Source organism: Leptosomus discolor, chromosome 7 (assembly GCF_034619465.1).
Source record: "Leptosomus discolor isolate bLepDis1 chromosome 7, bLepDis1.hap2, whole genome shotgun sequence".
Lineage (NCBI taxonomy): Eukaryota > Metazoa > Chordata > Aves > Leptosomiformes > Leptosomidae > Leptosomus > Leptosomus discolor.
Window position 1 is genome coordinate 55,246,173 of NC_141397.1, and position 25,998 is coordinate 55,272,170.

General features: G+C 46.2%; 1 protein-coding gene across 7 annotated transcripts; it reads right to left on the reverse strand.

Annotated features, from left to right (window-relative positions):
* Positions 1-315: 315 nt before the first annotated feature.
* EIF4E2 (eukaryotic translation initiation factor 4E family member 2) lies at positions 316-20,643 on the reverse strand. 7 transcript variants are annotated; one of them, XM_086467784.1, is made up of 8 exons: positions 20,596-20,643; positions 19,654-19,768; positions 18,232-18,366; positions 15,711-15,815; positions 12,661-12,813; positions 12,436-12,572; positions 4,004-4,082; positions 768-805 (listed from the first exon to the last, which is right to left on the reverse strand). In XM_086467784.1, the coding sequence occupies exons 1-7, from the start codon at positions 20,613-20,615 to the stop codon at positions 4,037-4,039; spliced, it is 711 nt and encodes a 236-aa protein (XP_086323910.1). In that variant the 5' UTR covers positions 20,616-20,643; the 3' UTR covers positions 768-805; positions 4,004-4,036. The 7 variants fall into 7 exon arrangements, with proteins under 7 accessions (XP_086323911.1, XP_086323906.1, XP_086323912.1 ...); XM_086467785.1 differs by lacking the exon at positions 4,004-4,082 and having other exon boundaries at positions 316-805; XM_086467779.1 differs by lacking the exons at positions 768-805; positions 4,004-4,082; positions 20,596-20,643 and adding exons at positions 6,278-6,332; positions 20,380-20,462.
* Between the last annotated feature and the right edge of the window lie 5,355 nt (positions 20,644-25,998).

The window sequence follows — 25,998 nt, forward strand, 5'->3', positions numbered from 1 at the left end:
TGCATCCCTCTCCCCAGCAAATAGGGCTGGGTGCAAGGCACTGCTAACCACGGAGTATGAGGAAGTGACAAAGACAAAGCAAGCATCTAACTTTTTAGGCAACATGTTACATCTCTAACTCCTCTGCCCATGTAACTCCACAAATACAGTGAAGTTTGGCCACCACTGGCACTTGGGGTGCTTTGTTGTTTATGTAGGCGGGCAGCTCAGGGGAGGATGCTTTATGGAGCTGGCAGAAGCAGGCCTGGGGCCCTACCACAGCCTCAAGAAATACCATCCCACCAATTTTCAGAGAGTCACAAAAAAAAGAGAGACTGAAAGAAACAAAGAGACCCAATAATTTATTGGCAGAGCTGAAAGGGGGCATTTGAAAACCATAGGGCTGACTCTCAACTGGGAAGCTCCTCCCAGCTGCAGAGAGATTTATAATACTGGTATCCCTCAGCAAAAGGCTCTGACGTTGAGGCAGAATCCCAGAGATCCTGCATGCCATGTAGAGAAAGAGAGGAAAGTGCTGCAAGATGCGGCCTCAAGAGCACGCTGCTAATTGAAACGTTGGCCTCCCGCCCCACTGCTAAAAAAAAGTTTGTGTATGACAAAATCAGCCTCTATTGTCACCGCTGCTGGAGGGCTTCAGATGGATCCTTCCTCCAAGGAGGAGTGCGAGAGAGTGGCCCATGAGTCCCTTCAGAGGTCGGAGGGCACCGGTGGAGACCTCTCAGTGCTTTCAACACGGAGAGAGGAGCTTAGTGCCAACTCTTGTTCTCACAACGTGATTTTTGTGTTTCGAAAGCTTGAATTATCCCTGGAAAACAGAGGGAAGAAAGAGGTTAAAGGTGTGCATTCCTTCAGATCACAGCACCCCCATTCCACCCACCACGGCTACTAGTGTTGCCATCCCAGTATATCATGCAAATCAGAGCTCGTTAAACCTCCTAAGCGGATCTGCTTTCTGACTAGAGACTTTTCACAAAAGTCAACTTGCTGCTCCAGAACACTTGGAACACAGGGAGATACTGGGTCATCCCCATTCATCAGGAAGACAAAAGTGTCATCTCCTATGAGCCAAGCATATGATACGCTCTGGAAGCCTCCCTGACAGATTCTGGAGTTTAAACAACATGCAAGATCTCCTCCTTCCCAAACATTTGTCCCCAGGGATTCTGCTTGGAGCACAAATATACCATCAGTCCAACCTCCTCCTGCCTCTATCGCTCATATCTAGGCTCCTTTTGCCATGCTGTCAACAAGTTTAGCTCTCTGGTCTCTCCTACCTTAAAAGAATATCTAATCTGAAAAGGACATTTCCCTTAAGTTGAAATAGAAGAGTTTATTCAGCAGCTTTCACTCATATGAGTAAGGCCATGTGAGTCACAAGGGCTACTGACAAAGGAAGAACTGCTGGTCCACAACCTCCATTTGTATAGCCTTGCGGCACATGGCGGCAATTGAAGATGGGGCAGGTTACAGAAACCTGTGTTAATGCTTACTGCTAGCCTGTGAGCAGCAGCAATAGGCAAAGCATATTTAGACACTAATAGAAAGGTGGTGTGCTTCCTTAAACTCAAATGAAAATAAATGAGATTACAATTATTTTGAGAGGATAGGTTTGGCAGCTGTTCCCGTAACAGGGACAGGGCAGTAAGCTGCGCAAACCAGACACGTAGGGATGCCCCGGAACATATCACATCAAATTGGCAGAGCTGTGCTGAAGAGCAATGGCAGCAGCTTCAGAAGCAAGGTGCTCTGCAGGACTGTAAAAACTTGCTTAAAACCTTGAGCACTAACTTGAGCTCACTGCTAAGAGCTGCATGGTAGCTGTAACATCCACAGCACAGTGTATGCTGGAACACCTCCAGGAGGCGGGCTGAGGGAGCAGAAGGAAGTAAAAAAACATTCTAAGAGTTAAACAAGTTACTTTGCCATGACATGACAGCAAAAACCATGCTGGAGGCCATCTGCAGAAGACTGGGGTTCACCTTTGCACTTGCCAGCAAAGTAGGCTGTGCTGCCATTTGGGAACGTGATTCAGGATTCATTAACTGGATTCCAGTTAATTTGCAACAATGGTTTGGCTTTCTACCCCATACTGTACTTTCACCCGTGCCGTCTACCTCAGGAGAACAGCACACTTTGGTTAGCTCTTTCTCAGACAGGTTTCTACATTTCCCTTCCTTTTGCCTTTATCAGGGTGCCCCAGGCCCATCACTACTCTGCCTGCTCAGCATAAGTAACCCAATACAGCTGAGAGCTAAACCACCTCTGTCACTGTTTTCCTCTACACTTGGAACATATACTGCCTTCCGAGACTGGTATTTCATCAAATGAGCTGGTTTCCTCTTCTGGAAGGTCACTTGAATGTCATCTAACAGTAACAAGACTACGAAGTGCCTGTGTAACATTTTGTAACCACTGATCCTCACAAAAAGCGTGAAGATAGATTTTATTTATTTGCGGCCAAGGAGGCCAATGGTCTCCTGGGGTGCATTACGAAGAGTGTGGCCAGCAGGTCGAGGGAGGTTCTCCTCCCCCTCTACTCTGCCCTGGTGAGGCCATATCTGTAGCACTGTGTCCAGTTCTGGGCTCCCCAGTTCAAGAGGGACAGGGAATTACTGGAGAGAGTCCAGAGGAGAGCTACAATGATGGAGGACTGGAGCACCTCTCCTATGAGGAAAGGCTGAGAGACCTGGGGCTCTTTAGCCTGGAGAAGGCTGAGGGGGGATCTTATCAATCCTTATAAACATCTAAAGGGCAGGTGTCAAGAGGACGGGGCCAGGCTCTTTTCAGTGGTGCCCAGCGACAGGACAAGGGGCAATGGGCACAAACTGGAGCACAGGAAGTTCTGCCTCAACATGAGGAAAAACTTCTTTACATTAAGGATGACAGAGCACTGGAACAGGCTGCCCAGGGAGGCTGTGGAGTCTCCTTCTCTGGAGATATTCAAAACCCACCTGGATGCAGTCCTGTGTAACCCACTGCAGGTGGTCCCGCTTTAGCAGGGGGGTTGGACTAGATGATCTCCAAAGGTCGCTTCCAACCCCTACCATTCTGTGACACTGTGATTCTGTGATTCACCCATGACTCCAGAGCAAGCTATGAGAACACTGCTTGCCCAAAGCTGTGGAGAGAGGTTTTGAGATTCCCAGTGGCCCCATGGAGCTTGGCTGTGTTGGAGCAGCTACATACCACCACGAGGTGGAACTGGGCAACGTAACGCTTCCTTCCGGCAGGTTCCTCTGCTCTGGCACTCAGCAGTGCAGCAGCCCCATTTGGCTACAGCCAAACACAACTCTCATCGCCAGGCCTCCTGCTAGCGCTTTTTAAGGAAAGGGCCTGCCACCAGGGATGTGGGCACTGGAGGGGAAAAACAATCTGAGCCATGAGGCTCACAAGAGCCCTGAGCTCACGTTGGATATTTTCTCTGCGCATGGTCGGTCGCCACTACCAGAAGTAGCAGGTGGTTTCACTTCATTAGCCACAACATTATTATTTCTAAATACAGTAGCTACTGTGTGTCCTTCCTGAATAAGCTCTTATTGACAGACCAATCCATTCTGCTCCAGCCCACTGTCAAGAGCAAAGGCACACATGCCAAGCTCCAGGCACCTCTCTCAGTGTCCCTCACATGGATGTGCTTAGCATTCATTTACCACTCCATATCTGCTTACAGTCAACCCTAGGCAATAGACCCAAGCTGAAGACATACCTCTCAGCCTCCTGGGACCAGGTCTGGGATATAAGTGCCTTGCACAGAGGAAGGACACGTTATCAAAAGAGCACACAGCATCACAACAGAAAACGCTACATAAATGGACACTACAGCAAATGTTGGTGTCTTTGGTCAAAAAAAAAAAAAATCATTTTGACCTTTGGGAAAGAGCCAATAGCAGAATGGGCCCACCATCAGGCCCATAAGGCAAGAGAACATGCCAGCCCATGGGAAGAGGGTTGGAAGCTGAGAGGTATGCCATGAAGTCACATAGGAAGAAAGATGAGGCCCTACCCTGGGTGTGACAGAGGGAGGGGGAGCGTTCGATCAGCGGCCACTGCTGTTCACCAGGCCATGAAACTCCTCCCAGGCCCTGGCAAGCCAGAGGGAAAAAAAAAATAAAAATGAAACAAAAACCAAAAAAACAGCACTTCAGATCAAAGGCTTCTTAACTTTTAACACAAGCAGAAACATTCAATGGCGTTTGAAAGGCACTTGTCTTCAGAGACCAAGGCAATATTCTCCGATAGCCCTAGTGGATAGAAGCATCCTTAAAACCCAGCCAAACATCTGACAGCGCGAGGCAGCTTTAACGTTCTGCACAGACATGAAGCGTTCCCACTGGCTGCTGGTGATATAGCTACATTAATACCCAGAGACAGGTATGACCTTCCCAGTCACAAATGGAATATCCATTTCCTATTGCTAATAAAATAGCTGATGTTACGTCTTTCTGGAGGATTATCACGTTCCTTGGCTGGTTAAATTCAGCCAGTTACTGGCCTCATGCTTCACCACATACCTGCGTATGTAGTAAACCCCCCAAAAGGGGCTACTTTTAATGCCACACAGCTTGCTTAGTACAAAATTCTTCGATCAGGTGGCAGAATCCAATTGTTATTAGAAAGTCTCATTTCCTATTGTAAACCTGCATTGCTAATGACGACCCAGTAAAAACATTACAGCTATTTGAAATGAAAATGTTTTCAGATAGGTTAGAGGGACAGGCCTAACGCTGCATTCCCTGATGGAGAATATAACTGACGGATGAAGCTAGCAGACTGAAAAATTGCTGTCTGTTTTACGAAGGCAGCATACTGAAAGCCCTCTCAGAGAAAAGATGCCGAGGTTAACATGAGCGTGACTATTATCTTCTGGGATCAGACGTTAAAGAACCTCATCGTTCTCCATGCCCAGCAAAACAGTGCTGGTGCCTAAAGCACATGCCAAGCCATTTACTCAACCCAGAGTCCCATGGAGCTGGAGGGACCTTAAAAAGAACCCAGGTCAGTCATAAACCCAGACCACCCTGCAGATTTTATTGCTAGTGCTTAGCAGCTACCTCACGTCTTGTTTTCTGCACTACCTCATCAGGCCACTGCAACCCAATAGGAGAGTCCAGAAATGGAAATCCTGTATTAGTCAGCATCTGTGCCAAAATCAGACCATCACCCTGGCTCTTACCTGAGCCTCACGGCATCAAGCTCCCAATCAGCCTTCACAAAAGCAGCTCAGGTGTCATATGCTCTTTCCCAGCAAAGCCATAGCCCAAATAAACACAGAGTATACTGACAGAGTGCCTGTCACATGTACTCTGCAAGACCGCACACCATATACATTGAGAACTGACCAAAGAGACCGCAAGCAAGAAGCTTGTCACTGTAGCGTACAGCTTGGAATGTGTGACACTGCCTTCCCAGACCACAGGACAGAAAATGACTCTTTTGAAAGCGCTTAAGGTGAAATCCTAAAGATCAACGACTTCAGCACCACCAGTACAAGCCTGGTGAGTGGCAAAACAGTCCAGCTCTTCCCAGTTCAAAACTGCTTTGACAAAACTTCCAAGAAGCGACTAAATCTCGATAGCCCGCCAAGGCATAGGCTCCTGTGAACTACCAAGGTGATCAGCTAGTCTCAGTCCTTATCCATGGCTGGCTAGCCTTTCTCTTCAGTCCCCCTCCATCCATGGTAGCTCAAAATCCTCCTAATCTTGACTAGGATGGACAAGTCAGTCATCCATAGAAGTCCCAAAGCTACATGGTACCTCAAGCTGACCCTCAGACATGAGCCCTTGAAGCCAAAGGAAATGTGAGAGAGAAAGACAGCAAAGGGTGTTGTAGATGCCACAGAACAGCACACAGGACACAGCTGTGGTGTCTTAGTACACCAGGTCAGATCTGCAATTCAACATGCTGCTTGGAGGAGTGAAACCCACAAGTGGCTCATTCTAAGCAAAGTAGCAGCACAGAAGCCCCTAAATGGCAACTCTCCCCCCAAGTCTTCCCAGACACGGCATCCTTCAAGGCCACAAGGCCAAGAAATATTTCAGAGAAAGGAAAACCGCCCATGTCACCTGTCAGCACATGGTACTAGGCAAGGTGGGTACAACTACCTCCCTCCAGAGGAAAGTCAGGGGGAGGAGAAACTCTGGATCTGAAGCCCTCTTAGCTGCTGAATACAGGTTGGAAAGATATGCACATCTCCAGCCTTGTCAAAACATCTCTACTTTCATGTCTTCCCTCCAGCCTCCCATGCCTTGTATTTCTACCACATTTCCATCACCCATAATCACATCTTCTCTTTCCTCTCCCACAGTTCTCCCCAAACTCGTAACTTTTGTTCTCTGCAGAAGGGACACAAGGGCAGATTAACTGTCAACATAATTGACAATTTAGTACCCCTTTCAAACCAAGGAGTTCCCCGTTCCAACATCCCAGTAACATCATGCACATAGTCCTTGAGCTGCCAAGTCCTTCTCCAAGACATAGAGAAAAAGCTCTTCCAGCCAAGAATTTTTAAGCCAAGACCCTCATACATATTATAGTACTAATTACTCCAACTATCTGCTGACTTGACTGAAAAAATCCACCAGGATGTGTCTGCCCTAATGCACCTAAACTATGCTAGCGGAGCAAACTGCTCTCCATTTTGTACTGAACAAGGCTGCCAGTTAATTTCGTCTGGCAGAATCTTTACAACCTGTGACGTGCCAAAGGCACAGTGCCAGAGAGTCTAAGAGGTTATTTTTATGTATAGACATTTTTAGTACCTTATTGCTATACTGTCTGCGCAGCGATCAGATACTCAGCGAATTGATCTCCAACACTTAGGTTATTCCCATTGAACAGATGGGAAATGGAAACACTGGCAGGCTAAATAAAACCAGCCAGAGCTGTTCTTCCACACTCATTCCTTGTCCACAACTGCTGAAACTTTCCACCTTCCCCCCGACTGCCCAGGGGCAGGACCCAGGCAGGGCTCCCTTTATCCCCATCAAGTAAGTGCAAAAAACGCAAAAAGGAGCCACTATAGCCCGTGTCAGAGACTTCAGCAAAAAGAGGAAGAGCAGCCACAGTCGCCTCAAGGGACTTTCCAAACCGCCATTGTGCAAGCAGCACTAGCTGTTTTCTCCAACCACTCTCAATCTTTAAGCCTTCGCAGTTCCCCTTTGGTATTTTCCCCGTGCAGCCCTGCCTCCTTACCATCTCCTTCCTCAGCTAAAAAAGGAGACCGAGAGCTCATAGCGCATGCTACCCTCAACACAATCACCAAGGTCTGTCCCTTCTGCCAGCCTGCGTGCAACCTCCCAGCACATTGACCACTCACTGCACTCTGCGGGTACCGCGCCCAGAGCAGCACAGCCTCTTCCTGGCTGTTCTAGCAGAGTGTTTGGGATTCCTGGCTCCTCATGTTCTATCAGAGTGTTTGGGATTTGTTCAAAGCCAGTCAAAAACTTTGTGACAGGCCTGAAAACTAATAGCTTTAAAAAAACCTAGGATGTTCTTCTAGCCTTTGCTACAGATGCTGCCAGATACGTGAAAGAATGAAATAATTCTTTCACATATCAGGCAGCACCTGTAGCAAAGGCAAATAGAGAAGCCATCATGACTTCAAAATAACACATCTGAACTGACCTGCTTGAAAAGAAATATGAAATAAATAGGTTATAGTCACTTCTTTGGTAAGAGATGGGACATCAAGATAAGGAAGCCTTTTACAGTGTCACGGACACCTCTGAATAAAGCATACTGCAGTGATGGAGAACGAATCAATGAATCCACCGTTTCAAAGCCCAGGTCTACGGAAGTGCTCTTAGACTTACAGTACCTGGAAATATTACTGGAATTGGAGAATGGAGTGATAAATGAATTAAGCCAGTATTGCAGAGACTCAGGAGAAGAGGACAGCTATCAGATCTGGAACCTCATCACTCTCCTCTAGCTTTTATTGCTGCTCTTAGACTTGAGGGAACAAGGGTGAAACAATGCAGCTCTCTAGAGCTGGCAAGACCCAAGGCAACCTGCCTTCCACTGACAGGCCTCAGACAGTGTGTATGGGTCACATTTGCAAACCACCTAACTTCAGAGGTGGTTAACCCTTCCCATAGCATTTAAGATACAGTCAAAGACAAAGATGGCACAACTAGGACATCAGCACTGAGGAGCTCTCCTAAGGTCTTGGAAATTAGCAAGCAAATGGAAACCAGTGCTATAAAAACGTAACACAGTTATAGAATCAGCTGAACTCTGATGTAACAAGGGAGACTTCTCACAAGCACACCACCATCAGCTTACTGTCCCACAAAGACTGATCTTCTTGCCCAACACCTACCACTTCCATAGGGACTACTTCTCCTCATTCCTCACTTTTTTGTCCTGAGAACCTTGCCCCTGCAATCCTCTTACCCTTATTCCCTCCACAAGATATCTGGTTGCTTACTAGCTAAAACACACTCTGAGGCCATTTCCTCCAACTGCCTGCAGTGTAACGAACGCAGTGCCAGCCCTATTAAGATCAACCACTCTTCTCATTTACTTGAGCCGTCCCATTAGTTATCAGTGGCGACTTTGAAAGGAAAGGATAGTTTTATACCCTGCTCAGCTCTCACTGCAGCAGGCACTTACAAATAACTGAAGCTTCGTTTTCAGAAAGAGCAGCCTTGCTTTATCACTGACAGGACGATCCATAAAGTCACAGAGCAACCAAAATATCTCCGGACCAGCCTGCTCAGTGGCAGCCTGCTGTACGGCCACAGGTCTGGTCGCTCCAGGCGTACGCAGCAACGTTGTTGAATTTGCCTCGGATTTCTGCATGGTACTGCAGGCGAGAGCTCTCACCACAGGAGATGGTCACTGACCACACAGTTATCAGTGCAGAAAAGAAAGGCTGATAACCCCAGGCAGGGCAAAGGCGTATGCAAGACAGTCAAACACTCCACGATGCAATGCCTAAAAATCAAACTTTACAGTGATCGCTTTCCCTCCACCCCTCTCCCAACTGCAGTTCACTCAGTACAGATACCTGAATATCTTCACTGGCTTCACTGAGACATGACCAGGCTGTGGCCAGCAATATTCTGCTTTGAAAAAAAAAAAAAGCACAGTGCACCTCCTAAGGCAGCAAAAGCAAAAGGTCATTTTTTTTTTTTTTCTTAATTCCAAACCACAGGGAGTGCCAGTGTCCATAATCCACTGCCACTGTTGGACCATGTCACATCCAAGGTTAACAACGTTGATGAACAGAACCTATTAAGTGGCTCGCTACCTCCAAGTACACCTCTCCCAGTCCACCTCTGTGGGAACAAAGAGAAGTGATTTCTCTCCAGCTACCGAAACAAGGTAGCCCACAAAATGTCACATACTTTCTTATCAGGTGCTCAGCACTGTAACGTCTATACTATAAACCCCTTGGAATTAAGCAGAGTCCAAGAGACTGTTCTAGCTCTTCTAGCAAGATTGGAAATTAATACAGACTAGGCTGACCCTTCCACTCGCTGGGATTTAGGCAGCTTGTCAATATCACAAGCAAGAGAAAGGACAAACAGAGGAAAATTGCAATGAAAGATCTGCTTATCTAGCTAAATGCACAAGCCCCACCACTGAGAGCAGAAAGGACAGAATGCAGAATAGCTCCTTGGAATAGCTGTGAAGCAACACATACTTTTCAAATGCAGCTTGGCAGCACCACCGCTTTCTGAAACAAAGGGGGCTGCAGCCTCACTGACAACTCATGAAAAATGGTGTCTCAAAATGAGTTAATATGAAATGCATCAACACAAAAGGAATATATAAAACCTGAAACACAAGGCCAAGGTTCCACAGCAAGGGGCATGCTAGCAATTTCTACAGAAGCGTTCATTTACAGTGTGTCAAAAGCTAATCCAGGTCAATTCACCACCTAAAAGTCAAGGTTTTGAGAAACGCCTGTTCTTTTCTTGCTAAGTGTGCTCCCTTCCCTGAAGCACAATCAATGCCAATCAAACCCCGCACATGAGCAGAGCTCTAGTGGAGAGATGCAGCCCATACAAATGACAAATGCCACGAGCCCCCCTAGAAAGGCAGCCCTGACAAAGCCTACAGCACAGCTCTTCCATTAGAGCCTTTCATAAAACACAGCCAGAGTGTGAATATAGAGTGCTGGCTAGAAAGCCCTCCCGAGTCATAAATCACATGGTACATGCGCAGCATAAGTGGAGTTTATTCATGACGGACAGTATTTCAACAGGGTTTGATAGATGGGGGAGGAAAAGGAGCCAGACTTTATGGAGGATAGAACTAGTTACACAAGAGATTCTTCATTAGTGTGAGAACCTTAATGATATGAAGCATAACCAAGCAGAGCCAGACTGAAAGCTGGGGCTGTCCTGCTCTTCTCTGTCAACGAAGCAGGCACCACCATCTCTCTGCAGCTGCTGCCACTTGCTGCCTGCTAGTACCAGGCAAGAAAGGCACAAGAAGTCGGTCCATGCATTACTACACAGAAACTCCACTGACAAGCAGTTCTGCTCTGAACTTAACACCAGTGCCACTAGGAGATGTTGAACAGCACTGCAATCAGATTGCTGAAGGTTGGTTTCTTAGATCTACTTCACGACGACACCATCAAACCAACTCCTGACTATCCCTCCTACCACAGAAGAATAAGCGGGAGACAAGCCAGTCCACTCCCATTTAAGAACTGCTCCCAGCTGTAGTCTCAGCTACTAAACATGATTCCCCAGACACCTGTTATTCTTGGACAAGCTCACTTTGCACCATACGTCAGCAGCACAAAATGAAAACTTTGATGCTATGCAGGAAAGGAGGGCAAGCATGGCATGTTACACTGGTGTAAGGAAACGAGACCACAATATCGCTGCACCATCACTCAAGGACTGACATCTGCCAGAGCAAGAACAGTTACACACCTTGCTAGAGCAGCATTCTCTGTGCTGGGAAGTGCTGGTGGCCACAGCTTATAAGGGAAAGGCCACATCATTATCTCCATTCTAAACTTGCTACATGAACCACCACCACAGCTTAGGACAGTTGGCTCAGTAGACAGTCTCCCTAGAGAGACTGAGAGAAGTCAAACACCTCCCTCCTCCCACCAAAGCTGCATCACCATAGTCTGCAGTCTGCCACTGCTGAACAGGAGCAAAATACGCTGTTAGGTGTCCACATGAGCACTTTGCTATCTCATAACACAGACAGAGAGTCGATAGTGCCCTCTCCTGGCAAAAAGTGCATGAGAAACGTCACTGGCAAAATCATGAATATTCGATTTGAACGACAGAAGTGAGAACTTTCAGAAACCAAAGCTGCCTGGAAAAAGATTTAGTTTCATAATAATAATTTCCCCTTCCCTCCTCTTTCCCACGCACACAGGAGGGAGGGCCACATGGAACACTAGATGCCTACAGGCAGTTTAAATGAGACCTCTGTATTATTGCTGGTGACCCACACTCAAAATTGGCCACAACCGGAAGCCAGCTATCTGCTAAAAACAGGATTGGTCTCGCCAAACTCTTTGACAGCACACTGATGACAGGGTGATTATGTGGAAAGGACAAGCTAGCATAATGAAAGGAAGTCATGAAAGGTACTTGCACCCTGACTATGGGCTAGATTAGAAAGCTCACCGCTCTATCACTGTCTTATTAATTTGTTTCACTTCTTTTTCTGGGTACAGCTTTTCAAGCGTGAATTTAACCAATATGATCTAATCAGTGTATTAGTTTGTAACATGCTTAAGGAAAAAAAAAAGAAAAAAAATTACATTATTCACCTCTAACTAATACCTACCTGCAATTTTTTGTCACTTTGTGGGAAATAAAAGTCACCCTGAATGGCCTGCTATGGTAAACTATAATAGGTTTATTTAAAAATACAGCTGTCCTCTCTGTGTACCGTGATCTTCTAGTCTTGTTAAAGAGCCTCTGTCACCAGGGCCTGGAAGGACTTAATATACGACGTTTATTATGATTAGAAATCATTTGTACAGCACTGTAAATTCACACAGCACTTTCCCAAGACCATTTATAAGTCTAATGGCACTATAAATCCCCGTTAGCTTCCGCACTTTATTCCGCAGAATCTCTATTTATTCAAATGATCTCGTCCCCCCCACTGCAATCTTGTCTTTGCATACATCAAGCTAGAGTCCCAGACTGGGCTGCCCATCTCCCAAGTGACAGGCTGGGTGGATTGCTAAAGAAGCCCTGGACTATACACTTCAAAAAGATAAGGTTTTACTATTAGAACCCAATGTCCCTAACAACAGCACGGTAACGACACAGATATTTGGCTTTCAAAGCGCACTGGCAACAAACGCTGCTGTGTGTATTACTGCTCGCAGAGAACAGCCCTAATGCACGTGAGCACTTCTTTCAGTTCTTGCCATCTGCATTGAATTGGTCAAGCATGCATGCAACCAGCAGCAGGCCCGCCCCCTGCCACCACACGTACTTGATGCTGTCGGTGTGTGTTTTATACTCCATGATGGTGTTGGGAGGTAGGTTGAGCACTCTTCGTAACGTATCGCGTATCCGGGCTGTCGTGGCCTGGTCGCTGGCTGTCTTGTTCCATATCGAGATAATATCCTCCTACAGAATAGCATGGGAGGGGTAAGCAGATGGTACTTTCTGGAGCTCTGCCAAACGGAAGTACATGCCAGTTCTCAGAAGAGCTTACCTGGAATCGGACAGAGACGACTGCCCCACAGATTTCTTCCCCCACCATAAACTGCTCTCCCAACATTGCCAGAATGAGATTCTCCCAGCATCGTGACGCTAAGCCCTTTCGCAAACGGATAATCCATTTACCGCCATTTTTGTTGGCATCATCCTAGGAAGAGGGCAAAGAAATCGATTTGTTTTCTTCTAGCTACTTTTCTGCTTCCCACAAGACAGCAGAGCCACAGACAGGAGCAGATATTGATTGGGTGGGGCAAGGGACAGAATGGAGGTATTTTCAAGCAAACGCATTTCTCTTCTCCCCCATACAAGCAGAGACAGAGGTATACCACTTTGAATACAAAGTATTGGAAGCAATGACTCTCAGCGTTCCAGATGAAACTCTATGTACTGAAGACTTGAGCTCCAGTGTTTTGACCCCACTACACCAGCCTACCAATCTGCCCTTTAGGGCAAGGACCCTAAAACTATTCCTAAACCTGAGACTGATTTCCCCCTCCGTCTAATCCCCTGTATATGTAGTTCTGCTTGTAAAACAGGAAAAATTCCTCATCACAGAACATGGAAGGCAGGGAAAGAGTTTGCAAAGTGATATTGAAAAGCAAGCATAACGTTGATAAACACTTTCCTGCCACATTTCCAGGAATGGGCCCACAAGTTGTGTTAACACAGAAAGGACCAGTTCATTCTCTGGGAACCACTGACAATATCACACACACAGCGGAACGTTTGTTCCAGACTGCGGTGATCCAGGGAAATAACCAAAAATGAAGGGAGAGAGTAAAGAAAAAATGTATGATAAGCACCCAGTCCGTCACCTCAATATAGCGATTCCATACGTTGCACATGAAAAAGCTGAAAACTGCTGCAAACTCCCCTGCTTCACAGAATGCACACCTACGTCAAACAGCAGCTCCTCCTCTGTGCAGAACACTGTGGCATTCTCTTGTACAACACTGTAGCTGGGAAATCTTACAAGGTGAGAGGGGAACAAATTCCATCCAAAGCCAAAGAAAGAGGTAGGAACAAGCCAAAGAGGTGTCAATTAGGAAGGGAAAGGGAAGATAGGTCTAGGACAGAAACAGAGAAGAACAAAGAATAACTCAGAGGGGACTGCACAACACAGGACATCCCTGGCCAAATCACCAGTAATCCCCTCTGCCAAGCTGGGACACACCTTAAAGATTCTATGCAAGGCAGCCCAACCCTTCTTAATGAACAAAGTTAACTTTATTTTAGCCTTAAAGCTTCTCTAGGGCTCAGATAAAACTAAACATTTGTGTGCTCTCGCAGACAGCAAGTGCTAACAAAGCAATCCTGAGTGAACGCGGAAGCGCCAGTATAACAGCAGCACTCACCAGACTCCTAGTTTTCAGGTACGTGCTAAAGCCTGTACTGAAAGGGGAAGGCATCAGCTCTGGACAAATCTCAAAGCATGACAGCAGCCACATGCGTGGCAAAGAATCCAAATCAACACAAGTTCTAGGAATGTGGCATACTCCCACGAGATGCAAACTCCTTTGTGATTAAGTGTCCTTATTTCCCAAGCTGTGAACCTCACACTCTAAGAATTAAGCCATCTAGGCTTCAGCTTTAAGCGGGGTGTTTGGTTTAACTCCTCAAGCTTTCCACAATGACTAATGGGGATCAGAAGAGAAAATGGTATTGCTCAAAATATTTCAAAGGTGGTTTAAGCAGGTTCAAGGCTAGAAAGAGAACAGTGATTGGGAGGCAGATGCTGTATTGTGTGTTTTATGGTTATTGTTAGTTTTCTTCCAGGTTAAACAAGCTACGGTTCAGTCAAGCATTTGATTTCCCTTTACCAGAATTATAATGATCTGCAGCCCAGTAAATCACCAGGGAACATTATGCTTAGTGCTTCTGACTTTACCCAGAAAAGGCACAGATGGATCCAGAAAAAGATGAGAGCTACATACACGCATGTATGTGCCTACGAGAACAACAGTAAAGATTAGTTTGGAAGAGAGAGGAACATAAACAAAGCTCTACAAAGCAAGCAGCAAAGGGAAGGCCAGCAGCAAGATCCTGAGTCCGCTTCTATAAATACAAGAAGGGAGTGGGGCCAGAAGTGAAAAACAAAGAATCTCTCCATCCCCGATCTTAAAACGGCTACAGGGAAATGCTTTGTAGAAATTCTGGTATCATTAACTCGTGGACTCTCTGGTTGACACATTATCAGAGCAGCTAGCTCACTAGGAGTCCTAAGAGGGTTAAATGTTTTATATAAATTGTATTTGCAGTAACTGGCTATAAAACACCTTGCTTAAAATAACTGCCAACTAGGGTCACATATAAATTTCTCAGGACCAAGCAGCATAATTAGGTACTTCAGAGCAACACATAAAATCCTCATATTGCAAATAGTATTGGTCATCGCTGGAAGAAGGCCAGGAACTGGAAGAATAATTTGCTGGGTAAAGATTTTTTCTTTTTTTCTTTTTTAAGAGATTTGGAAAGGAATGACCAGAAGCAAACTGAGTGGCCTGAACAAAAAAAGGCAAATGAAGGGCTAAGTCTTCTTTCCAGATCCACGTACAGCTTTTAACCATATGCACCTCTTCCTTCCTTGTCTGAAAAAGGAGGGCTGCTTTGTTACAAGCTTTGTTGAATTCCATATACAAAGGTCCAGCCCTTCTAGAGGCAAGCCCCACACTGCTGTCACTGGGCAAAGCTATAATAAGCACCAAGCGTCTATATTAGGAGACACAGAGCCTAGTTGGGGTCCCTGCTTTGTTGGGCTCCAGGCAAAGATCCTCTGGACCCACAGACAAAGGCAGTTCTGCAACTTTTGGGGGAGTGCAGCTAGCAACTCCCTGCATCCTCCCTCTCCTCTGCCAGCAGGTCACAGGACTGCTAGGTCACATGGGACAGCGTGCTGAGGACAAGTTAACAGAAAACCCAGAAGAAAGGACTGTACCCAAGCGAAGCCTGGAGTGCCACTTAACGACAAGAGTCCCTTCACTGTAGAAGGTTACCTCCAGAATACTCGGGGAAAATACCAAGGCAGAAATGAGAGCCCCAACTCACCTCCCACATGGGTTTGATTCCCTCTTTGAAAAGGTGGAAGTCACTATGGCCTGTCAGGTCCCCAGGACGCACCATGTGACTGTAAAACCGCCAGAACTGCTCCACCTGCAATGACACGAACCACACAATGCGGCTGCTCAAACTGTTCACAGCCAAGATTCCGACAGAAACAAGCTTCCCTTTCTACACCAGCTGGCCAGAGCCACCTTCCCCTCTTCTGTTCTACTTTCTCATCACAAGGGTGTTGATTAAGATACCCAGAAGGCAACAGTAGGATCAGTGTTGGGTGCCTGTTTCTGACTGGCTCCATTACCAGACCACTTGAAATATTCAACAGATGCCTCCGAAGTCACTCGGTATTTCTCTGCAGAAATCTGTGCTAAGGTAACTGCTGTTCCAAATATATCTGGTAAATCCTACTGGCCAAACTTTCAAGTAGTGGACATGTGTCAGCCACGCCCCTCTACACTGTACACATTAGGCCTTATTAACCACTGCTCTCTGCAATCATGGAGCCTGCAGGAGCCTCCAAATGAGAGGCTTTTTGTATTTAATTTACTGTATTCAGGTTTTAAGACAAAAGACACATTTTGGTGCTGGTTTAAGATATTAAGGCACCATTCAGAGCCTTTATTTAAACACCTCTTATTTCCTTTTAGTCTGTCATGGTACACTTGGACCACTTCCCTTTGACCTGTTTCCATTTTGGCATCCCTGTGCCTACTTCAGACAATCTGGCCAGAAGGCAAGAGGATTACCTTTCCTTATTCTTAAAAATAACACATTTATTCTTTGAGATTCTCTGGGTAAGAAAGGATTTTAGAGAGGCTGGATCTTTAAAAGAAAACAAGGCACTGGAAGAGATTACACTAATTTCCATATTTTAAGAGGCCTCTGCTCAGTAAGACAACAGCTATTAAGCAGACCAACAGTGAAGCTGGAGGGGTCAGACACCATCCCAAGTACTTTATCAGAGACCTTAATGACTTGGTCAGCACTTGGAATTCTGCACCAATCTCTGACCTCTGCCATCCAAGCAGGAATTTGCTTTTACAGCCAATAAAATTATGAACCACGACTGAGGTGGGGTCAGAAGCAATCTATTTTTGTCAGACGCATCTAAATGCAGTGTGGAAATTACATTCTTACAACACCGCGTGAGTATGCCCTCTACTGGTTAGCACTTCAAAGCTTTTAGAGCTTTCTACCGAAAAGCAAAGAATAAACCTGACCCCAGATTTAGGCTCAGACAATTCTTTTCTGAAGCTTATTCTTCCTCCTCCTTAAGCAAAATTTGGAACCGAACACATCATCAGACCTGCTGGCCAGTCTCTCTCGACCCTAACTGAACTCTAGCACTTCCAACCTACAACAGCACCCACACATTCTTTGCAGCAAAGAACAGACAACTGAACGAGTAGTTTTTCCTCTAAGGGGCCAAAAATCAATGGTAAGTCTACACCGATTTAACAGACTGAAAAGTTATTACCAGATCATCAAGCAGTAGCTGCATTTTTCATTCACTGAACTAAAAGTACTTGCTCACACAGGGCAATAGTAGCAGTAACTACTCACAACGATAGGCTTAGAGCTATTCTTCCCACTCTTATCCTGGGTGGATGCAGTAACAAAACTCAGCTGCCAGGACAGGCATATCTTTGCAGCTTGCAGAAGGGATAAAGGGATATTTTTACAAATTCTTATGTTACAGAAGACAAAGATTTACTGGTGGGCAAAACTAACATTTGCAAGAGACCCTGGAAAATCTGGAAAAATATCAGATTTAAAATAAAAAAGCAAGCAAGCAGCCAACAGACTTTCTGTCCTTGAGAATGGTATTGTATGTGGTGCCTCTACAACAGAGACATGTTTTGCTTAACAATGGTTTTAGATTGCCAGTACCACGCAACAACCCAACACTGCCTTTCCAGTCTACGCTCCATTTATTCCAGGAATAAACCACCACAAAGAGTGGAAGCTGAAAGGGAGAGCAGTTTGCCTTTTAACGAACTTCACTGCAACACCAAACTGCACCTCAGTCGTTACTTCCAGACAGACAACAGGCCACCAGCTGTACATACAGCATGCCAGATGCTCGTTCCAAACACAGTCTTTGTGGTGTAAATACAGGCAGGTGGGAAGCGTGGGGGGAACTGTACAGTCTTTGCTTCACACCTACACTGCATCCAGAAAAGCTGGTCCTTTCTTCTCTTGCTTACCTGTCAAGTTCTGCTCCAGCTAGCACATTTAAGCTACACGGGAGTTCTTTCATCTTCTATTATTATTCCAGCTACCACCACTACTGCAGGCACAGATGTCTAGCACAGGGCAGAGGAGAACTGCTTAAGACATGTCACCTGCTGCAGGTAATTCAACAACTCATGTAAGTCATAGCAAATCACTCTCCTCTTCCTGACAAGGGCGCAGCCTGCATGTGCATACACCCAGCACACAGGGAGTAAGCCAGCCACGACGACCACACCACGCCCAAGCGACACAAGGACAACAGGGATATACTCACGGAGGCAAAGGTGCCAATCTGTTTGATGTTCTGTTCGTAACTTTGCGAGCTGGTAGGCCTCCCGGGTGTTCGCCTGGAGTACCAGAAGGTGTAATTATACTGCAAGGGGTGCTCAGCTGGCCCTGGCACAACAGCCTGCAGAACAGAAAAGCTTGCTTACCCCTTATACGCTCCTCTAAAAGGGCAATGGGAAAAATTAGACTTACAGCATCAGAAGTCTGCATCTTCCTGCCCTCACAGACTATAAAACAAGCAACTGATCCTCATTTTTACAGAAAAATACTGTTATTTGCCTGAAATGGACTATTAGGCTAACAGCAGCTCGCTAATTCAAAGATCATTAGAAATTTGCATTGCAGGGATGGTTAAGGAAACAGTAACTTAAGCTCAGGAGAGCGTCACAAAAAACCCAACCCTTGTAACTATTAGAAGCACTGTTACTAAATTTTCCTTTAATCCCTAACTGTGCTTGTCTCAAAGGAAAAAAGACAATAAAAGGGGCAATGTGAGAGTTTTAACTTTTTCAAATCGAGAAAAAAATACAACCCAACACTCTCCTTCTCTGGGAAGAACAAACCTCATTTACACTAAACCATGATTCAAAAGCAATTATAACTCTTTGGTGACACCAACTCCCTTAAGCAACCAACACCCTAACTCTCTGGGAGGATTAGTCTTAGAACTTGTTACGTCAGCTTTGGCAGAACCCATCACTAGCAGCGGGCAGTGATCATTTTTCGATTTCCAAACCACCCATTTCTGATTAAAAGGATTTCTAACGAGCATAACAGAGGCTAACAAGCACCCATTACCCAAGAGTCAAAATTGACAGTAAAAAAACTAGACCAAAAAGCCCTTATCTTCTATCACTTGATACTGTTACAGGAGTTACTAGGGCTTAAATCTCTACTCTCATCTTGTCTATGGTAAATTTATAAGGACTGCATTACTTTAAACAGATTAAAAACCACCAAAACAGGACGGATATATGCCTTCTTGACTAGGCTACACTACACATACAGGGACCCATCTTAAGAGCTATTTCAACAGTGGCACAAACACAGCCTGACAAACCAACTGCAAGCCACTGCTTCCCCATCAATTGGTTCTTCCCCCACACCCTCTTCCAAAAAAGCTTTTTGGGAAAATAAAGCTTTATTTCTCATTTCTATTCAAAAGCCTAGCAAGAGTACTAATCACATTTGTGAAGGGAGCATTCATCGCTCAGATTATATACCTCCAAGAGCTACATCAAATTATCCAAACGCTAACGCAGCCCCTCTGTCTTCACTACAACAGTAACAGCACATTAAACGACCACAGCCCACGAAGACATATTTTCCTTAACCCTGAACTGAGGACTGACTCTTGAGCACTCCCACATCATGCCCTAGCAACAGAATGCAGATGCCAGCACCATACCTTCCTCTTGGTAGTACTCTGTGGTTTCTCTCGGTCATTCTTTTCCTTCTCACTGTCTTTCTGTGTGTTATTCTCCTCGTTTTGGTCATGGTCTCCGCTATCATCATCTTTCAATCTGATAAAGAACAAAGAAAGTGAGTCTTACATCATACAGCTGAGAAGGTTCATACCAAGCCCCAGTAATCTCCGCTTCTAAGCTCCTCTGTGGTACAAGTGCCATCAGCGTTTGGAAATCTACACTTGACAACCCACGCAGTAAAAACTACAACAACTTTACATGCCCAGAGCCCATCACAGGCACCTTAGGCACACACTTTTAAGCAGAAATGAGCAACAAAATGCCATTTTAGAACAAACTCAAGCAGTGCATGCTAGACACTGATCTGGCACAGAAAACCACAGCTACTTGTTGGGGTCCCTAACTGCTCAGGAGGCGAACGGGAAGCCCTCTCACTGCAACTTTGCTGCCTCGCTCCCCCCCAGCTCCCCACGCCCCCCAGCACAGCAGAGGCAGCCCCTCAGGCGAGCGGACACCGCGGCAGCACCCAGCACCCCACGGGTCTCTCCGCCCGCCCCGTTCCCTGCGAAGGGCCGGAACACATGAGCGAGAAGCGGGGCCAAAAGGCGACTCCCCGGCCGGCCGGCCCGCCCCACCGGCGGTGCAAGGTGAGGGATTCCCCTCTTGTGCCGCCGGACGGCTGCCCCCACCCCCACGGGGCCAGGCACCCCAGCAGGGCCGGGCCGGGCCGGGGCGGGCTCGGGGCGGGGGGGGGGGGGGGAACGGGGCTGAGCGCGGCCCCGTGACTCATCGCATCTCGCCCGACCGGCGCCGAGGCAGCGGCGGCGGAGACGAGACGCCGCCAGGGAGCGGGGCCGCGCGGCCCCCCGCGGCGGTGGGGGCGGGGGGGGGGGGGGTCGGGGAGGGCCGAGCTACCGACTCACGCGTCGAATTTGTTGTTCATCGTCGCTCGCTGCCGCCACCTCCGTCCACCTCAGCGACTTCCGCTCCGCCGGGTCCGAGCTTCAAAGCCTTCCGCCGCTTCCGGCAGCGCGGCGAGAGCCGCCCCGCGGTTCCCCCCGGCGCCATGAGCGTGGAGCACGACGGGAGGAACGGAGGGAAGCGGGGAAAGAGCGCTCCCGGTTGCCGATTGAGTGCGGACGCGATCGGGACTTCCACTGCGGGGCAGCCGCCATCTTGAGTGTGGCGGGCGGGCAGAGCCGCCATGCTGGGAGTGGCGTGAGGCGGGTCCGCCGCCGGAGGCGGGAAAGCGCCGTGAGGTGAGGTGAGGCGTCGAGTCGAGCCGCCACCTCGCACGACGTGGGCGTGACACAGCGAGACACAGCCAGCGGGTTCAAGTACCTTGCCGTTTTATTCACCGTGTTCGTCTGTGGGAGATATGGTTTTAGGAGTCAAGCTGTCACTTTTTAAGGGGTCAGGCAAGCCCCATCCCGGCCGCCAGCCCCCATCCCTTCCTCTTCCCTTCAGTGTTTAGTGAGGGATGGCGCAGGTCTTGTGCAGGTGGGGCTGGGGGTGGTCCCCACAGAGGCCAGTCATCAGTGTCCTTCACTCCATCCTGCAAACGGATCCATCGAGATCTACAACCCATCGCTGTGGCTGCTGACACTGTTTCTCTAGCATTCCCTACTTGAGACATGGGTATGGTCCAGGGGAGGGGAAAGGAGAGGAAAAAATACCGTACCAGTGAAGAGCCTGCAACACCCAGAGGTTAGTAGGCAATAATGTATAGTTTATAGAAGGCAGGGGAGATAGTCCCTCCTCCAGCGCCGCCTCACACGTCATGAATCCATTCCCAGGTTACCCCATAAGCACACAATCTTCTCATAGTATTTGCCAAACCTCTGACCAATAACTTCTGCTATCTGGCAGAATTAGTAAATGGATTTCTGACTGATGCAGTTTCTGTTTCTCCACCAATTTGTGATGTAGAGAAAGTCAGAGAAAATGCAGAGCTTATAGGTCAGGAATATGAAAAAAGGGTATTCATCATATGTAAGGTACTACATGTCCTCGTGTCCTCTGTTACTATAGTGTTTAGTTGTATTCATCCTTGCAAAGCACAGTAATGTGATGCTGGTATTCCTGTTTTGCTATTTGTAAGCAAAGGCAATGGGTGTCTCAGCAACATCCCTGAAATAACAGGAGTATGGCAGAACAGGTCTCCCAACAGGTCTTAGGAGACTTCGGTCTTATCACTGGAGCTCCCATCCTGTAGTTTTATGGGCTCAAGCCTGTGTTCATAATCTCAGAAGACATAGAAGATAATTTAGAAATAAATACTAGCAGAAATAGTTTTAAAACTCATAATGAATTTCGTAGTTGGTTGCAGTTACACATAAATAGGATCTTTGTGCTCTGAAGACCATCAGTTTATGAAAATATTTCAGAAAGGATATGTTACACAAATTGCTGTGGAGACCCATTCATAGATAAACCTAATGTGCTGCTTCCTTTGCTGGCCTCTTAGTGTTCACTGATGTCAATATTATTATAAGAGTTATAACACCTTCCAGGAGCCAGTTCTTAATTAGCAAACATTTGCATTCCCTGCCTTCTGAAGGAACTTTAATCAGCCCTTGTTTTCCCATAGGACAATCTACCATACTACCACAATTGCATTTAATTTCATTAAGAATTTCAGACACCAGCTAGTCTTAGCTTCTTTTCCTCAAGAAAGTGAAGTTGCAGTGGTCCCCAAAATCACCACCTCTGGGTTTTTTTGCTACCTAGACCTTATTATGGGAATTAATAATGATACTTGTGGCAGGAGATCTGACATTAAGAAAGTCTTGGTCTGTGAAACAGTCGCTGTAGGGCAGCTTTACACAATACTAATGATAGCTCTTACCTGCAGGAAAGAGCATAAAGGCTTCTCTGTTCACCAAGTTTCCATCCTTGTCTGGGAAATGACCAATGTTAAACTGTCATGGACTCTCCCATTGTCCTTGATCATACAGGACAGAAAATATGTTGGGGAAAATTAAGGTGTCCTACTGAAAGACAAGAAGAACATACAAGGATCTTTTTCATAAGTCAAAAACTAATGACTCAAGTTGCCAAGATATTAATTGCACTCTTGAAATTGGCCAGTGCAAATGCCAACAGTGTCTCTCACCAAGGGGTGAGAAAGAGGGTCATGCTGTTCTATCTTCTACAGAATAGCTTATTTAGAAATTAATAGGCACTCTTAAAGATTGATTTTAGAGTGCCAGAGGATGCAGTAATTACAGTAATCAGAAACTGAAAAAAAAAGACAAAACAAACCCAACAAACAAACACCACTGAACTGAAGGCTTCACACTAATCAAGACTCCTGATTTTGATCTTGTTTTTCTCAAAGACATCTTCCCCCAAAGCTGCATAGGTCTTATCCATTGGGAAGACCACCTGCATGAGTTTGGATACGGATTTAAAGAATTCTGCTGATAGAATAAATTGCATATACAGACACTGTTTTTCTAGAATTTCTGGGGTTTTATATTTGTCTTGTACCAGTTTAAAAGAAGCCTAGGGTCATTATACCGGTACCTTTATGCTGATCTAGCTCTTGAAATCCTAGATAGAAAAATGGTAAAAGTAATATCTGTGCAAAAGGAGAGGGAAACTGAGTCAGGTTTATTCATATTATAGGATGTAGATAACATCCAGCATCCTATTCACAGTGAAGAGTTCCTCATGAGTCATTCAAACTCACCTTTGTGTAGCTTTGCAGCCTGGGACAAAATGTAAACACAAGATGTGGCATGTAAATCTGTGAGAGGGATCTATTGCCTGACTTCGCTTTGTCTAAGGATTGTCCCTAAAGCTTAGTGGCACTAATATAAGCCTTGCTGTGCGGTATCCTGGGTGCATATAAACCCTATTGCACTTGTGCTGCTATAATGCATAATCTCATGTAGAAATGCATTTGCATGTGGCAGTATCGTTCAGTCCTTATATTCAGTTCCAAAGGATGGACCAATGACAGCATCCACCTCTTCTTGGACTCATTCTGCAGAATAAAAGGACTAATAATGCGTATTCAAGAAGGTGGCTGATGTGTAGACTCTGCAGAAACTCAAAATTCCCAAGACACCTTACACTGCAGGATTAGGGCAGCTGAGCCAACTGCATTTTGCCCGTGAGGAAGGACAGCAACACGTATAAGTGCAGATACACACATTTCTCACCTTGTACTTCCAGATATACCACCATGGAGAACTCAGCATAAAGTGATAGCTGCGGTGTCTGAGCCTGCTATGAAGAGATCTGTGATGGCTTGCACCACGTTGGTCTCTGAATGTAGAGAGTGGGTCATCTTTTGCCTGCAGATGAGACGGACAGTGAGACTTAAGACTGTTTTAATAGCATAGCAGATTTCCAATAAGAGAGCTTTTTTTCATCACAGAGTCCATACTGAGTTGATGAAACTGCTATGACAGGAGCCATGTAGCTCTGTTAAAAAAATAATCCTGCTGACTAAGGAGGGCAGCCTACAATAAGCTTTCTTTCAGTCTAGGGTGGAACGTTACTCTCTCTGTGGTGACTGCCAAGGCACATCCTCAGTACCTTCACAAAGTACTTTGCTTTTGAAGTTGAATTCAAAGAAAGAAATGGCTCCACAGTCTCAGGAGGAAAAGGAGGAGGAGGAGGTAGGAGTGCAGCTGGAAATATCTTAACTACAAGCATTTTAAATATGTTGCAGCTGCACAAGAGACAACTACTTGTTACCTTTAACATCTGGGCTAGGTATGCGTCAATGAAGTTCTGCGGCTTTGCAGGCACCCAGCTCTTCTGGTGGTTCCTGATCTCCTCCTTAATAAGTGTTCATAGATCCTGCAAGTGTGTTAGTGCCACCAGCAGTCTCATTAACATAGTGCTTAGGTGCCTCAACAGCGATGGGAAAGTGTCATAGAGCTGCACCTGGAAATACAAGCACAAGGAATGCCATGGCATCTTGGCTTCAGAGTGCATTTAAAGCCTGAATGTCCACAGCCGAACCGTGCCTAACCATTGCTACGATCCAGGTGTATTACTTGTTTGACTGTAGGAAATGAATGACCACATAATTTTTTTTTTAATTATCTTGGAGAGAATTGTGTGAACAATGACCAGTACCATACAGGTAACTTTCCAGATTGCCTACTCTCCACTAATAACTTTCAGATTTGGGGGATTTAAATGCCCTTGAGTAAGTTTTTCTTACATTTTCTGGGTGAAGTCTTTAACCAATGGACCTGTTCCCTCATAAATCTTAAGTCGACACTTGGCTGTAGTTCTCAAAGCCACAACCATGTTAGCTTGTCCTGTTTTTTCTGGATGGTTCTTGCAGCCCAACCTAACACAGGAAATCAGGGCTGTTACAGAACCCTTCGAGGCACAGGCTAAGAGGAAAAGCCTGATTCTGGCCCCAGGGCAAACCTGATGCTGAATATCAGTGTAAATCAGATCAGTCTCTCTGAAGAGAGCTGTTACTGGAAAGCCAATAGGCCTGTAGACAAAGCAAGCCAGGAATGGTTGCAGAGGGATCATTATTGAGAAGGAAGGGGACAGAAGTGAGTGCTGGTTTTAGCAGAGTTCAGTGGGGTTTTTAATAGCTCTTCTTCCTCTCTGTGCATTGGCAAAGAACAACCAGCTCATGCCAGGGCTCACTGTGGAATGCTGTCAGGCTGTGATACAGTTACAGGGAACGGGTCAGTCCTTGCTCACCCAAGGCCAGGAGGTGCCATGGGAATTCTGCCATGGCCTGACAGCCTCTGAGCAGCCTCTGGCATGCAGCAGCCTCTGTAGAGAATCAATGTCCAAAAATCACATCAGCAATCACGTTGTTGATGGAAGAAGGGAGTGGGACAGAGAGATCCGTGCGTACAGAGAAAGCTGCATCACTGACTGCTTTTATAGGCTATGACCCTCGTTACACTGAGCTCCCATCCAGCCTGCTCTTGGTTTGCATGGGGTTACACAGATAGCTGAGCCTACAGAAATCAAGATGCAGGAGTCTAACTGGGAGATCATTCTTCAGGCACCTTTATAATGAGTGAGGGAAAGATTCCATCCTATAGAAAAGTGCATAATCAGCACAATTTAGAAGTCTGTCATCTGTCAATTTCTCCCCTAGAGGGTTATCATAAAATTATGAGTCAGGCATGATGTTCCAGCCAAGTGCAAAACAAATTGTGAAAGCATCAGCTGTGTAAACCTTCCATCTAACTTAGAGCAGAAATTGCAACTTCCAGTAGAAGTTGCAAATTCCAGTAGAAAAAGCAGGGTTGGAAGTAAGGAGGACGACCCTGTGTCATGACCACATACAGATCTATATTTCACCTCTTTCTCAGGCAAAGACATCA